The sequence below is a fragment of the Sesamum indicum genome, linkage group LG11 (assembly GCF_026168435.1).
Source record: "Sesamum indicum cultivar Baizhima isolate 11 linkage group LG11, ASM2616843v1, whole genome shotgun sequence".
In the NCBI taxonomy this organism is placed as follows: domain Eukaryota; kingdom Viridiplantae; phylum Streptophyta; class Magnoliopsida; order Lamiales; family Pedaliaceae; genus Sesamum; species Sesamum indicum.
In genome coordinates, this window is record NC_142667.1 from 12,666,170 (window position 1) to 12,681,102 (window position 14,933).

The 14,933-nt window shown below is 35.6% G+C and overlaps 1 protein-coding gene and 1 long non-coding RNA gene across 2 annotated transcripts; both read left to right on the forward strand.

Annotated features, from left to right (window-relative positions):
- The first annotated feature begins 7 nt into the window (after window positions 1-7).
- LOC148785106 (uncharacterized) lies at window positions 8-1,712 on the forward strand. Its single transcript, XR_016062792.1, has 3 exons — window positions 8-203; window positions 970-1,269; window positions 1,456-1,712. It is a non-coding gene; the product is annotated as an uncharacterized LOC148785106 (long non-coding RNA).
- Window positions 1,713-4,006: 2,294 nt separating this feature from the next.
- Window positions 4,007-14,431, forward strand: LOC105173921 (protein RRP6-like 2). Its single transcript, XM_011095838.3, has 14 exons — window positions 4,007-4,884; window positions 5,602-5,757; window positions 7,263-7,421; window positions 7,497-7,580; window positions 8,278-8,357; window positions 8,544-8,594; window positions 9,336-9,444; window positions 9,867-9,949; window positions 10,061-10,106; window positions 11,222-11,309; window positions 11,435-11,604; window positions 12,377-12,715; window positions 13,119-13,214; window positions 13,437-14,431. The coding sequence occupies exons 1-14, from the start codon at window positions 4,198-4,200 to the stop codon at window positions 14,082-14,084; spliced, it is 2,796 nt and encodes a 931-aa protein (XP_011094140.1). The 5' UTR covers window positions 4,007-4,197; the 3' UTR covers window positions 14,085-14,431.
- The last annotated feature ends 502 nt before the right edge of the window (window positions 14,432-14,933 follow it).

The following is a 14,933-nucleotide window of genomic DNA, read 5'->3' on the forward strand; positions in this document are numbered from 1 at the left end:
ACAACAAAAAGGAAGAGGACAAAAGGAAGATCACAGAAAAATGTGCAAGAAACAAACGTAGTGCCGGATATGTAACTTACGCAAACAACCGCAACCGCTCAGCATTGAGATCGGCACCGTAACCTATATTACCATATAAAAGAAGCAGCAGAGAATGGCGGAACAACAAGAAGTACACATACCAAATTGAGAAACAGTAGAAGGTATGCATTATAAGGTCCATACCTAGCCATCACTATAAACCACAATGAAATATGGTAGATCAGATCACGGGAAAATAGCTCGATCTACTCATTCGAAGACTTGTAATATAAATTGGGCTTCTCCGAGTGATGGTGTTCCAACGGAGAAAATGCATTATATTTGCGGTATCCTTGAAGACGTCTTGGACAAGTAAAAATTCATGGAAAAGGTTTTTGGGCATCTAAATCCAAGCTAAATTTTTGGCTCAATATAACGCAATAAGATGCTAATTGGATTTTGCTTTGACTGAGATGGAATTTTCAGCCAAAATCCAATTAACAACAAAATTTGAATATATTGATACCATTTAGTTTCATCTTTTAACGAGCCAATACCATTTAGTTATTTTCTTATATAGATAAGCTTTTTCTTGATGATGATGTTCCATGGAGGAAAGTAATGTTGTTGTGGTATCGAGCTCACCTTGAAGATTTTGGACAAATAAGAATTTAGTCTACGATATAGGTTTAATAATTTTTTGTTTCTAGTTAAGTTATTTTTTTGGCTCAATATATTCAAGTTAATTGGATTTTTATCTCAAATATTAGGTTGCTTGTTATGTGTTACTCTTTCAATTTCTTTGTGCTTACACTTAGGCATGAGAATGGTCAAAGATTGATATATTTACCTAGTGTCGCTCGAGGGACAATATCATTATTGTATTCTTCATTCAGATTGCAAGAAACATAAAATCCATTGTAATTTCATTTGCTCTCTATCTTACAGGAGAACCTCTCGGTTATTGACTTTGTTGATAAACCTGATAGCTTCCAATCGAAGTTACACCATTCAAACTTGTGGAGGACTTGAAAGAGTTGAAGCAATTAGCCATTAAATTGTGCAATGTTGACGTATCCATATATTCGCTTCTCTGTGTTTGCACGAGTGTGTCTGTGGAATTACTATCCTGCTTTGTTATCTTGGTTTGTGGTTGAGTAATCGCTTTTCTTCTTTGTTATTAGGCCTCGAGGACACAGCTTGGAATACCTGTTGAAATCATTTTTGTGGAGTTGTGGCAAACAGAGAGTATGGCCTCTTCTCTTGCTGTTATAAGATATACACCACTACGGCTGTTTATAATAAATTGCCCCCAAACCCAGTTGAAAGAAACAAATGCACCCCACGGACACAAGAATAAGATAAAACAGGAAACATAGGTAATAAGTAGAGAGAATGGGGAAATTGTTAGGCTAATCAGCCTATGTTCTGCAGATTGGAGAATTAGACCACTTCCCCAGGAGATGATCAAGTATGTTTTCTACAGTAAATCCTGTCTATTATTGGTTTTCCTACATTTTTACTCGATCCTGTAAACTTTGGAATGTTTGGATACAGCATCCATTGTTTCTTTCCTCTCATAGTTTAATGTTTATTGCTTCATTTCATGCAGACTTATGATTTCTTTTGGTTTATGTTTCAGAGGTTATGTCACCTCTTTGATCCTAAGTTGAGTATTGTTAGGCAAAAGAATGGGCATGATTTTTTGTCTTCTACTTTCTTATTTCTGTTTTAATGAATTCTGTTGGTCACTTGATTCCTGTTACGCTTGCATCTCCATATGATGAGTCACACTGCCTTACTTCCAAATGCTTAGATAAAATGCAACCTAATAGTCTGTAACTTATACACTGTCTAAATCAGTATTCCATTTAACTTTAAATTAACATTCTCCTATAAACTATGATGGGTTTTCTTATTTTCTTGGAAATGATTATAAAACTATGTTTGCTTTTAATTCCAACTTATCTCATAAATAGTCACACAAGTTTCGAAAATTACCGTTGCAAAAAGCATAGTGAATGGTGGACTTATGCGAGAAAAAGGGGAAATTAATATATTTTTTTATGATTTGAAATACAAGCCAAATTTTTTAAAACCTTTTACATAATTTCATCCCCTAATTTGCCCAAATTTATTAAGTTGATAGTCGCTGCAATATGTGGAGTTAAGAATTCTACTTTATTTGCCTTCATGGTGGCTCTAAAGCAGTTCTGATTATTGTAAAAATAGATATAACTATTTTTAATTCAAGCTTATTTGGCAAACATCTTCATCATCGTCATCATCGTCCGACCCAACATCTTCATCATACGGGGAAGGCATCCCCAAATAAACTCCGATTCTTTCAGCGGATTTTTCTATTTCTTGAAGCGCTTTCTTGATTTCTTGAAAATGATTATAAATAGTCAAGTGTTTTGAAAATTACCGTTGCAAAATGCGCAGTGAATGGTGGACTATACGGGAAAAAGGGGAAATTTTGAGTGCGTTGCCCCTTTCTTTTCTTTTAACTTTTTTTTTTGAGTAAAATGAAGACACCTCCAATTGTACTTTGTCTCATCATTATTTTCTTTTTTTGATATTTGTACCTTTTCTAAATTGTATTAATTTTCATTTTCAAATAAAAATTAATGTATTTTTTGATTGTTTGAAATACACGTCAAATTTATATGATGGGCTTTCTTGTTTTCGATTTAGAACTTTCTTGGTTTCTTGAAAATGATTATAAAACTATGTTTGCTTTTAATTCCAACTTATCTGATAAATAGTCACACGAGTTTCGAAAATTATCGTTGCAAAACGCACAGTGAATGGTGGACTTATGCGAGAAAAAGGGGAAATTAATGTACTTTATTATGATTTGAAATACACGCCAAATTTTTTAAAACCTTTTACATAATTTCATCCCTTAATTTGCCAAATTTATTAGAGTTGATAGTCTCTGCAATATGTGGAGTTAAGAATTCTACTCTATTTGCCTTCATGGTGGCTCTAAAGCAGTTCTGGTTATTGTAAAAATAGCTATAATTATTTTTAATTCAAGCTTATTTGGCAAATAAGTCACGATAATTTGAGAGAATGTGTGTAACCTTATTGTTTGAGAGGTAAAAATGAACTGGTTATTTTGTTGACTTACTTAAACTCCTATTATAGGAGCGGGTTTTGATTAATTTAGGGAAATTACTGGGGGCAATTAAGATATCCTCAAAATCATTAGGATGTCTAGTTTTTAAAGATGTGCTTTTTTTAATTGTTGGAGTTTTTCTAAAAAAAATATACCGGCAACAAGAGAACCTATAAAGTTAATCGAGAATACAAAACTGTTGGTTATATACGGCATTTATTAGTCGGACCCAACTGAGAGACGTTCTTTTATAGTTACATAGCCTATGATAAAGGTGGCAGCCTTGTTGTTCGACATTACCCAGTTAATAGGGCGTTATGACTCGACTGGTTGGCCTAATTACAACTAGGTATTAAATATAAATAAGTATATTTATTAAATAAACAACTTGAGTACCATATTTCGACTGTGATGATACTTAAGTACCATAAGTCAATTATTGCTTCATAAACCATTCTTTATGAAATTAATTTTTAAGTACAATATAGATTATCACCCAAAAACCATTGTGTATTATGATTATAATTTTATTTATTTATTTATTTTTTTTTTTGGTGGATTAAATGGATAAATTTTTTTAATAATATTTCAATTTTTTTTTATCTACTTCATTCAAACTTTTATGTATTTTTTAATTTTTTTTAAAAAAGAAATAGATATAACAATTGTAAAATTGACGACTCCAAATCTTGATTTATGAATTTCATCATTTTATTCAAATAATAAGAAATATTTATAATTTTTAAAAAATAAAAATAATATTTATAATTATATCAAATTATAGGAGTATTGGCGGTTGGTGTATAAAATGGTTAAAATGGAGGTTAAACAGAATGGCAAGGCGAAAATTCATTGGCACACAAGGCATGCTTCTGGCTTCATGTGTACTTCAATATAACATTTTTCCAGCTGTAGCTTTTTTCCACTCTTTTTTGCTGTGCGGTAGAAAGGTACAGAAAATCACAACAGCGTTCTCTTAAAACCCTCAAAACCCTAGCACCCCAAAATCATTCTTTTCAATTCCAAACACGGAATTCTAAGCAAGACATATCATGGAAGTTGATCAATCTGAAGAAGACAATGCAAGAAAGTCTGATGTGTTGCGGAATCTCTCAACCAAGGGCCCGTTACCCACTTCCATGGCGAAGCTCTCGGGCTCCTCGCGTATCATACCCTCCCAAAAAGACTTTTATTTCTACAATAATTTTCAAGAATTCAAGAAACCCCTGCAAGAAATCGACGAGAAGTCGAAAAATATGCTGAAAGAGGTGGGGGCATCGGAAAATTTATTTGGGAAGGCAATCCCCTTACCGGATGATAAAGATGTTGAATTGGATGATGATGTGGCGCTTGATTGGCTGGTGAATGTGAATGACGAAATTTTTGAGAGGATTGATGTGTCATTGGACGACTTTAAGAGGTTGCGGAACAAGGAAGAGGAGAGTGGTGTGAGAATGATGAAAGTTGATGGTGATGATGATGAGAACGGGTTTCAAATGGTATATGGGAAGAAGAATAAGAAAATGCCAGTAGGCTTGGATAGGAATGAAGAGGGTGGAGAAAAAGGGGTTCAAGAAGTGAAGGTGGCGGCCAAAGTAAGGCCAAAGGTTCCGTTCCATATACCTACAATACCAAGACCGCAGGATGAGCTCAAGATTATCGTGAATAATTCGAATCAGCCGTTTGAACATGTCTGGTTGCAGAGGAGTGAGGATGGGTCTAGGTTCATACATCCGCTGGTTTGTTCTTTAATTTTTCCGTGCTCTCTTCTTACGTCACCTCCGCTTTCCTGCAATGTCTTGTGCTTGTGCTTGCACTTCTGGTGAATCTTGATGAGTTCACAAGAAAACTGAACTGGATTACTTTGATTAAGTATTTGCTGGCAATGTTGTTAACTAAGTTGTTTGTTCCTTGAAAATTTTCTGTTTCGTAAAAAATTACTCATCAATTTCGTCACAAACAAGCCATACCAATCAACTATCCAAAAGGCACTCCGTCATGTTTGTCTGTGACTTTGTGGTCTTGAGAAAGTTGTCTAAGGCAAAGGTGTAATTAGTGCCCATCTGAAGGCACTATAATGATTAATAAGTACCATCCTGGAGGCATGTCCTGGTTCACTGAAGTGTCTCTAACACCATCCCTTACATTTACAATATAAAATTAATGAAAGGATAAAACTCTTTCTATTAAGAAATCTTCTTACATCAAATGTATAAAAAAAATTTCTCAAATATTAGGTTGCTTGTTATGTGTCACTATTTAAACTTCTCAAAAATTATTTGCTTGTTATGTGTTATTCTTTCAATTTCTTTGTGCTTACACTAGGGCATGAGAATGGTCAAAGATTGATATATTTACCTAGTGTTGCTCGAGGGGCAATATCATTATTGTATTCTTCATTCAGATTGCCAGAAATATAAAATCCATTGTAATTTCATTTGCTGTCTATCTTACAGGAGAACCTCTCGGTTATTGACTTTGTTGATAAACCTGATAGTGCTGTTGAGCCTGTAAAACCTCTTCCAATCGAAGTTACACCATTCAAACTTGTGGAGGACTTGAAAGGGTTGAAGCAATTAGCCATTAAATTGCGCAATGTTGACGAATTTGCTGTAAGTCTGTTCCTTCTGTTCTTCATAAATACACATTGGTCCGTTTTATATGTCAAACCCAATTACATTTCGGACATTAAAGTATAGGGGCATGTACTTTGAGCTTCTTTAGTGAAAGGATTTTTGAGACACAATCGGGATGCTTACCCAGTGGCTTGATTTTCACATTTTTAAAGAAATACTTTAAAATTGCACTTGTGATTTTTATATTTTGATCTTTGCATGAGTGGTTCATCCTAAACCCCAAGCAATTGATGTGAGAGCCTGAATAATGCTGTATTAAACTTCATCTATTAATAAAATGAGTTTTATCCTAGAGCCTCCGTACATCTGTAAGTTCTTTAACACACTGCCGTGATTCTAACCTTCTGTATGCAAGAACGGAAAATGAAAGTAAAAAAACACAACTTAATATGTGAGGCAGACATGTGCTTTGGAAGAGATACCTACAGTTCTGATTGGTTGGTTTAGGGAATTTTGATATTTGAAATTTTAGACTTGATACTTGCTTCTTTTTACTTAGATTTAATGAAATTTCAGACTGTCTATATCATCTTATTTTAGTTAACTCGTTGATTCTTCGGTTAGATGTTTTGTGCTGTAGGGTCATTATATATAAGTTATTGTGGTTCTTAACTATTAGCTAAAACTGTTACTTTCATAATCCATGGTTCTTAAGGGGTATCTTACTATATTTCTAGTTATCCTGTTCTCAAGGAATTCCTAAGACTTAGAAGAGTCCCAGTTGAGAGGGTTCTCAACTCTTGTAGTTTTCACGTTTCTGTTGTATTTGCTATATATTCCTAATGATCATGCCAACATATTTTCCTCCACAATGATTCTTAATTAATCATTAAAAGGTTCCTAGCTTCAAAGCAGCTCTGACAATGTTCTCATCACTTCTTCAGTTCTTCCCCTGTCAATCTGATAAAGCCATAAACCTTACTGATTAGTCTCGTCTTGGCCTAAGCATTGATAAGTTGCAAATTGGTCCAGAGAGCTTTTTATTGTTATATAATTGCTTCTTTGTGGAAACAGTTCAAGAGAATATCAATGTAGGTCTATGTGGAACACATTTAAAGCTTGATCTTTTGGAAATGTTTGTGACATTTCCAAGGTCTACGAAGTCCATAGTTGGCGACAAAGTTTTGTGATAATTCACTAAAAAGCATGCATCTAGAGGGTTTGATGTTTTAGCTGTATCCAGTGAAAGGTATATGGGTTGCACATCGCAATTGGTGTTTTCTTTTCCCTGCACTTATTCTGGAGTTCGTCTGGAAGTTGAATTTATCTTTTATGTTGTCCTAGTGATCAATGTCATTTTCAACCATTGCCTTGTTGCAAGTTTTGTTTGTGAATTAATTACAGAATAATATAATGGAGAATCACTGAATTAAGAAGTAAGAAATTACAGAAGCATTTTGAGGAACTAGCTTATTTCACAGTCAGCAGTCTAATTCTTTCCTGTATTGATTTGTTTTGGACTTGCACTACTGCTTGTGCAGGTTGATTTGGAACATAACCAGTACAGGTCTTTTCAAGGGCTGACATGCTTGATGCAAATATCTACTAGAACTGAGGATTTTGTCATAGATACTCTGAGATTGCGTGTCCAGATTGGGCCACATCTCAGAGAGGTATTCAAAGACCCAACTAAGAGAAAGGTACCTGTACAGATTATTGTGCTTTATATTGATTAAGTTGCTTTTTGCAGTCATCATATTACTTTGGTAAATTAGGTATTGCATGGAGCAGATCGTGATATCATGTGGCTTCAACGGGACTTTGGCATATATGTCTGTAATATGTTCGACACAGGACAGGTTCTTGTCTTAAGCTGACATGTTTTTAACCACTATTGTATTTATTTGCTCTTTTATATTTGGAGTAAACTTCATACGTGCTTTTTTGTTATTTCTTCCCAATAACTCACTAGTTTTTTCTCCTAATGGATATATAGTTACAACTTACAATGAATTATGTTCTAATGAATATATAGTTGCAACTTACAATGAATGTTCCATTCTGATTTATCCTAACATAATGGAGAACTCAAAGTTTTTCTTCTATCCATGTACTTCAATATTAATTGTTGGATTTTAAATAGAATTGTAAAATTGCTTTCATACCATATTATAGCTATTCTGCATTTAAACGTTACTGGTAAATCCTGGTTAACTGGATGTGACTATGGTTTTTGATGGCTGATTGAGCTAGCCCATGACGGAGGTCTGGTTGAAGGCTTTAGGTCTGCCTTTTTGGGGCCTAAAATAGGCCTTAAACAGTATATTAGCAGAGAAAATTTCCATCTAGTTGCTGGAATGAGGAAAGATAGGTACTTGGAGTCCCAGTTTTTCCTGTCTGGTGTACATATTCATAATATTGCAGTCTGTTTCTTTCTGTGATTCGTATCCATATGTTCGCTATCTCTGTGTTTGCATGAGTGCGTGTGTGGAATTACTATCCTACTTTGTTATCTGGGTCTGTGGTTGAGTAATAGCTTTTCTTCTTTGTTATTAGGCCTCGAGGGTATTGAAAATGGAAAGGCACAGCTTGGAATACCTGTTGAATCATTTTTGTGGAGTTGTGGCAAACAAAGAGTATGGCCTCTTCTCTTGCTGTTATAACATATACACCACTACGGCTGTTTATAATAAATTGGCCCCAAACCCAGTTGAAAGAAACAAATGCACCCCACGGACACTAGAATGAGATAAAACAGGAAACATAGGTAATAAGTAGAGAGAATGGAGAAATTGTTAGGCTAATCAGCCTATGTTCTGCAGATATCAGAATGCAGATTGGAGAATTAGACCACTTCCTCAGGAGATGATCAAGTATGTTTTACAGTAAATCCTGTCTATTATTGGTTTTCCTACATTTTTACTTGATCCTATAAACTTTGGAATGTTTGGATACAGCATCCGTTGTTTCTTTCCTCTCATAATTTAATGTTTATTGCTTCATTTCATGCAGGCTTATGATTTCTTTTGCTTTATGTTTCAGAGGTTATGTCACCTCTTTGATCCTAAGTTGAGTATGGTTAGGCAAAAGGATAGGCATGATTTTTTGTCTGCTACTTTCTTATTTCTGTTTTAATGAATTCTGTTGGTCACTTGATTCCTGTTATGTTTGCATCTCGTTATGATGAGTCAACCTTATGGCTTCATCAGTAAGATGACGAGCTTAGGTTTTTGTTCTTCCTATGGTAATTAAAGAAGCATAGTTTTGTGTCATTTGTATATATGCATGTGTTCGTCTTTCCCTAGCTGGATTTTGAGCTTGGGTTGTGGTTGCTGTGCTATAATAGCATTTTCTCTGTGTGCATGGTCAAGTTTATTATATGAGAATTAAGGTTGTTAAAGATTTAATGAATTCTTGTTGCAGGCACGGAAACATAAAATTTAAATAGCTGGGCTACCTTACCTTTATAGAAACATTGACTTTAGGCATTATAATTTGAATGTTCTGCAAGGAATATTCTATTTATTTTTGTCGAATTATGACGCCATCAGCTGGGCTTCTGAAACCTACTTGTTGTAACCACATGACCTTTTTCTCTTGACTTCTTTTACCAGATATGCCAGGGAAGATACGCATTATTTGTTGTATATCTATGACCTTATGAGAACGAAGTTGCTTGCGTCATCCGTGGATGCTGAAAGTGCCGATCCTCCTCTGGTTGAGGCAAGCTCTTTGTTCTTTCATTTTTCTTATTTTATGCAATTACGATGAGTTCTCCAAAGAACCTAAATTTCCATATACGAAATATTAACTAAGAGTAGTGATCTCCATTGCTCTGTCATTCTTCATAAATGGATGAAATACCTGGAAGCCAGAAGGTGATTGAATTGCTGAGACTGTATCTTTAGCTATAAAATTTTCAAATTGACAGATTCCTTGAAATTTTGACCTCTTTGGGGTTTACTATTTATGTTTCTTAGTATTATTCTTGCCAAGGTGTCGAGAGATTAGTTTTATCGGACTGAAGTTAAAATCTCTCTGTTTACTTCTTCCAGCCAAATTTATGTTGCTCAATTTTCCTTTTCTTTTTTCAAACCTCCCTCGCTTATCATGGTTGCAGTCTAACTAGTGTGTTCTTTTGCCAGGTCTACAAACGCAGTTATGATCTATGCACTCAACTTTATGAAAAAGAACTTCTGACAGATACTTCATACCTTCACATTTATGGGTATTGTTTTTGCTTGTCAACGATGGCGAGACATGAACCTTATATTTCATACTGTCAACTGCTTCTCAATTTTGGTGTGTGTATCTCTAGTTAGTTTAAATCTTAATGCAGGTTGCAGTGTGCCGAGCTCAATGCTCAGCAGCTAGCCGTTGTTTCGGTAAGTTACTTATATACTTAATTTATTCTTGCACATTTTTCTGATGATTTTTCTTTGGTCGTGTGTGTTTTTTGCTATTACCTGCTTGCAATTGTAAACATGATAATGTGTAAGATGTAAGTGGATTCTGGGACCACTGTACACTATTTCGGGGTGGATGTGAGGGGGCTCGCACTATGTGCAATAGCTATGGCTCAGACCAGTCATTGCTCGGTCAGGGAAGCTCTCATTGTCCCACATACTGATGGTGTAGCATATTAGTCCCACAATGTAGAGTCATTTCAAGACCCAACACTTTGCGGGATTTTAAGTCGGATAAATTAAATTTTGCCATCCAAACTATATATGTTTTTGCATTTTATCTAAACTTTTTGTGTCGACTTACCATTTCAACTTTGCGAAACTTGAGATGGTAAGTTGACACAACAAAAAGTTTAGATGACAACGTTTAAAAGGGTACATAGTTCGGATGGCAAAATGTAGTTTTCCTTTTTAAATTTAACCTTGTTAGAAAGGCAAAAACGTTGCAAAAAAAGCCCCCTCCCACTAACAGATGTTAAAACTAATTGGTGACCATCTTTTTGACCCACGTGCACGTGAATTTACGGTGGTTCTTCGCCAATACTTTAATGTCGGTTAGTGTTGTGGCTTTTTTTGGCAATGTTTTGGCCTCTTTTTGCAAATTTCAAAGGCCATTTTTTTGACCCACATGCACATGACTTTCATATGGGTTCTTCACCATTAATTTAACGTGAGTTAGTATTGGGGCTTTTTTCGGCAACGGTTTGGCCTCTTTTTTCAACTTTTAAATGAACATAGGGTTAAATTTAAAATCCCATAAAACATGGGTCAAGTTTAAAATGGCCCTAAACTATGGATTAGTTTTGCAATTTTGCCCCGATTGTGCTGTTACCTTGCTCACTCTTTTTTGTTTTTCCTCAGATAAGAGAATAAAAGACTAGATTTTTCCATTTTTTAATTTGTTCTGCATGGGATATTGGAGAACCATGTAATTTTTGCCTTAACAATACATTTATGTTTTCCTGGATTTTTCTCTGCCGTTTTTGTTTACTGCTATTCTACCTGTTTTTAAGCAACTCATAAATGTCCTCTAGGGACTGTGTGAGTGGAGGGATGCTGTCGCTCGTGCAGAAGATGAGAGCACTGGTTATGTTTTGCCCAATAGGACTCTCATTGAAATTGGTATGTTCTTACTATTTCAAAAGTTCTAATTTATAGCCTTTTCTATCCTCCAATATGTTCCACACTGATACTATTTCTGTTCTCTAATGCTTTACTTTCTCTTCCGCCTTTTTGTTGATGAAAAGCTAAACAGATGCCTCTCACCACGAGCCAACTTCGTCGGGTTTTGAAATCCAAGCTCCCATATATTGACCGGAATCTTGGTTCAGTCATTAGTATTATAAGGCATTCTATCCAAAATGCTGCTGCATTTGAGGAGGCTGCAAAGCATCTTAAAGAGAGACGCTTGGAAATGGTAAGCTCCAGCATGTATAGCCAATTTGATCATGTAGGCATCTGCTATTTTCTAGTCAAATAAGCATCATGACTTACTCTTTTGAACTGGTGCTTTGCATTGTACTCATCAGCAGATTAACTGCTTGTTTAAGCATGTCTTAGGCTTTTAAATTGCACGACCTAGGTGTATTTCTGTGCATAAAATCACAAAAAGGAATAGGTGGGTGTTTTGTGGACCAGCTTGCGATACTAGCTTTTGACTTGTTTATATCAATACATTTTGTCGTCTTCTCCTACAGATAATCACATAGGATATGAAGCTTAAGTTGGGAAGAAAATGAGCAACATTTTATAGTTAAGTCAATTAGACAGTCTTACTCATAAATGGGGAATAGCAATATGTCATATAGAGCTTGCATTAAGTATACCATGTTTGTTAGATGAGCATTTTATTGGTAAATCTTATGTGCTACTCTTTTGCAAAGAGAGCTGTAAGTAATTGCAAATGACATTAGGTTTGGGAAGGTGGTAGATATTGTACTCAATCCTTAATTATATTATGTCCTTTTGGTTAAAGTTTCAGTATTCTTGCTCCTTGGCAATTTATAACATCACAGTAAGTCTTTCTGAGTTATTTTTCTTTTGATCTGCTGAACGCCAGTTAAGGTATTCTGTTATATAGCTCTTTGAAATTCTGTGGTGAAGATACATCTTCACTACTCTCCTGTATTCTTATTGTTATTGCGCCTTTGAAAACAATCTGTTCTGATGTGTTCCATCATTCTATGCAGGCAAATGAAGAGAATACTTTGGCTGCAGTAGAATCTGAAGAGTTGCCTTCTGAAGCTCCAGAGATATTAAAAAATGCTGAGGGAGCAGATAATATACCAAATGAAAGTTTACTTAATGATCCTTCAGTCCAGAAGATGCCGGCTTCCATACAGTCTCGGGACACGGGAAGCTGTAATGCAGGAGCTGCTACTGATATATCAAGAATTTCTTGTCTCTCCCCCAAGGAAAAAGTGAATGAAAAAGGAAAAATAGGTGACCAGACCTCTAATGTTCAGAATGCAGTATTGCATATGGATGGAGACCTGGATGCACATACTAAGCTGAATTCATCACATTCAGTAAGTTACTTATTTTGTTTTATTATTCCCCTTTTGTGCATTTGAAAAGTCTGGGCCCCCTATAAAATGTTTACCGGTCAAATCCATTCATAAAATGTACCGCTGAGAAGGCTAAACTTTCTCTTAAAGAGAAGTATTAATGCTTTCCATTTGATTAACCACTGAAGCACCAGTAATGACTGGCTGAACTCCATGAGTAACTTAGCCACCTAAACTTAGGAAGCAAAAAGTAAAGTTTTCATCAAAGAAGCACATGGCCGCACTTCAGTTGGTTGCTTCTGTGTAAAAAGACCAATAACTTGAAAGCTGCACTGATGAGTATCTTCTGCAGTCAACATGAATTACATGCTGTGTTTACACTGGTGAAGTGTATTGTGCTAAAGAGTTGCTTATGTTATTCTAGGCTGAAGCCACTGTTCAGATACTAAAGAAGCCAAGCCGAGCTTTTGGGTCATTGCTCGGAACTTCAGCAAAACGGAAATTTGATCCCGATAAAAGAGTAAGTTTCAAGGTGTCATTTTGAAGTACTAGTGTCTTGTGCTTCCATCTAAGCAGCAGTCTTGACATACAATTATGTCACCATGGTGTTGTCTTTAATAACACTAGATTTTGAATCTTACTTCCGTGGTTGAAGACTTATTGGCACCATGGATCTTCTGTTGCTTTGTCATCATCTGCTTCGTTGAGGTTAAACTTCTCTGTTTGTTTTTCTTTTTTGTAGGAAAAAGACGACACCAAATTGGAGCAGATAAAATCAACAGTAACTCTTCCCTTCCACACATTTTTAGGCAGAGATGAAAGGTTGCAATCAGAGGTTGAAGAATCGGTGGGGATATTAGAAGTTCCTCATCAAGGAAATGTCTCAATTCCTGCTACTAGTTCAACTGTAGAGGACATCATTATTTTGGATGATGATTCAGATGTTGAGGAATCAGCCAATGCCAACTCTGCTGCTGCTCCCAACGATCAGTTGAAACAACTGCGAAACAGTGAAACTGGTACTGCTTCAGAAATCCAGGAGGGAGATGAGCCCATGTCACTGTCTGATCTATCCTCCAGCTTCCAAAAGTGCTTTCCATCAGCAGATCAATCTATGAGTTCTAAAGTAGTTGATAAATCTCAACCATCGGAGGGTTTCCTCCAGGTAAAACCTTTTGACTATGAAGCTGCTCGGAAGCAGATAATATTTGGAGAAGATCCCAAGACAGAACCAACGGCAGAAGATGATGATAATCTTAGGAGAAGAGACAGGAAAAAAGGTCCCGTCTTAGGTCAATCACCAGAAGATGAGGGGACAACAGATCTCCCACAAGGTAGAAGACGGCAAGCTTTTCCAGCATCTGGCAACCGCAGTGCGACTTTCCGTTGAGTCTGGAACACGACTCTGAATAGTCTCTACTCAACCTAATCAGGTTGTACAACGGTATTTTTGAAGTGAAAAAAGGAAAATGATAAACAAAAAGTAAGTGAGGAAGGTCATCCATTTTTGGGTTGGTGTATTGATCAGAAATGTGTAAGGAAGGTCATCCATTTTTGGGTTGGTGTATTGATCAGAAATGTGTAAGAAACGACTTACTGTCGATTGTTGTAGTGTATCATTACATGCTGAGTCGAGTATTTTTGTTGGATGGCTTTCTCAAATCTCAATGAAAATTGTCGATTGTACAATGCAAACTTTAACGCATTTGTAAGATGCCTACCTTTTGAACGCTGCTACTTGTGTTTTACTTTTCTTTTGTCTACAAGACGGAGAGAAGGGCATATAGTAGTTGCAATCTCTGAATCAGTAACAAAAGAGATACAGGACTCATACTGAGTGAAGGAAGTTTTATACCATAACTTCTTGTAGCATTTCTTCTCGATAATTTTTGGATCTTGCAATGTTATTGTACACCCTGACACATACAATCTTGAGTTCTGGAAATTTTGCGTATATCTATGAGTAAAATATTACAAAACTGTTAGATATATGAAAAATATATTACTATAATTTGATTGTACATTTATAAAACTTGTTGGACCAAGTTTTTTTACAAGGCCATTCTTTTTGAGGTTAGTGTCAAGTGAAGTATTGTAAGTAGACTCAAATGATGCAATTAAAAGTAGAATGGTATCAAATGAGACAAAACTCAGAGCACTAAGAGGTAAAATTAGAATCTACAACTGTGGCAAGCACAAACTTGAATTCTGCAATAAACTTTAAAACTCATTAATGCGT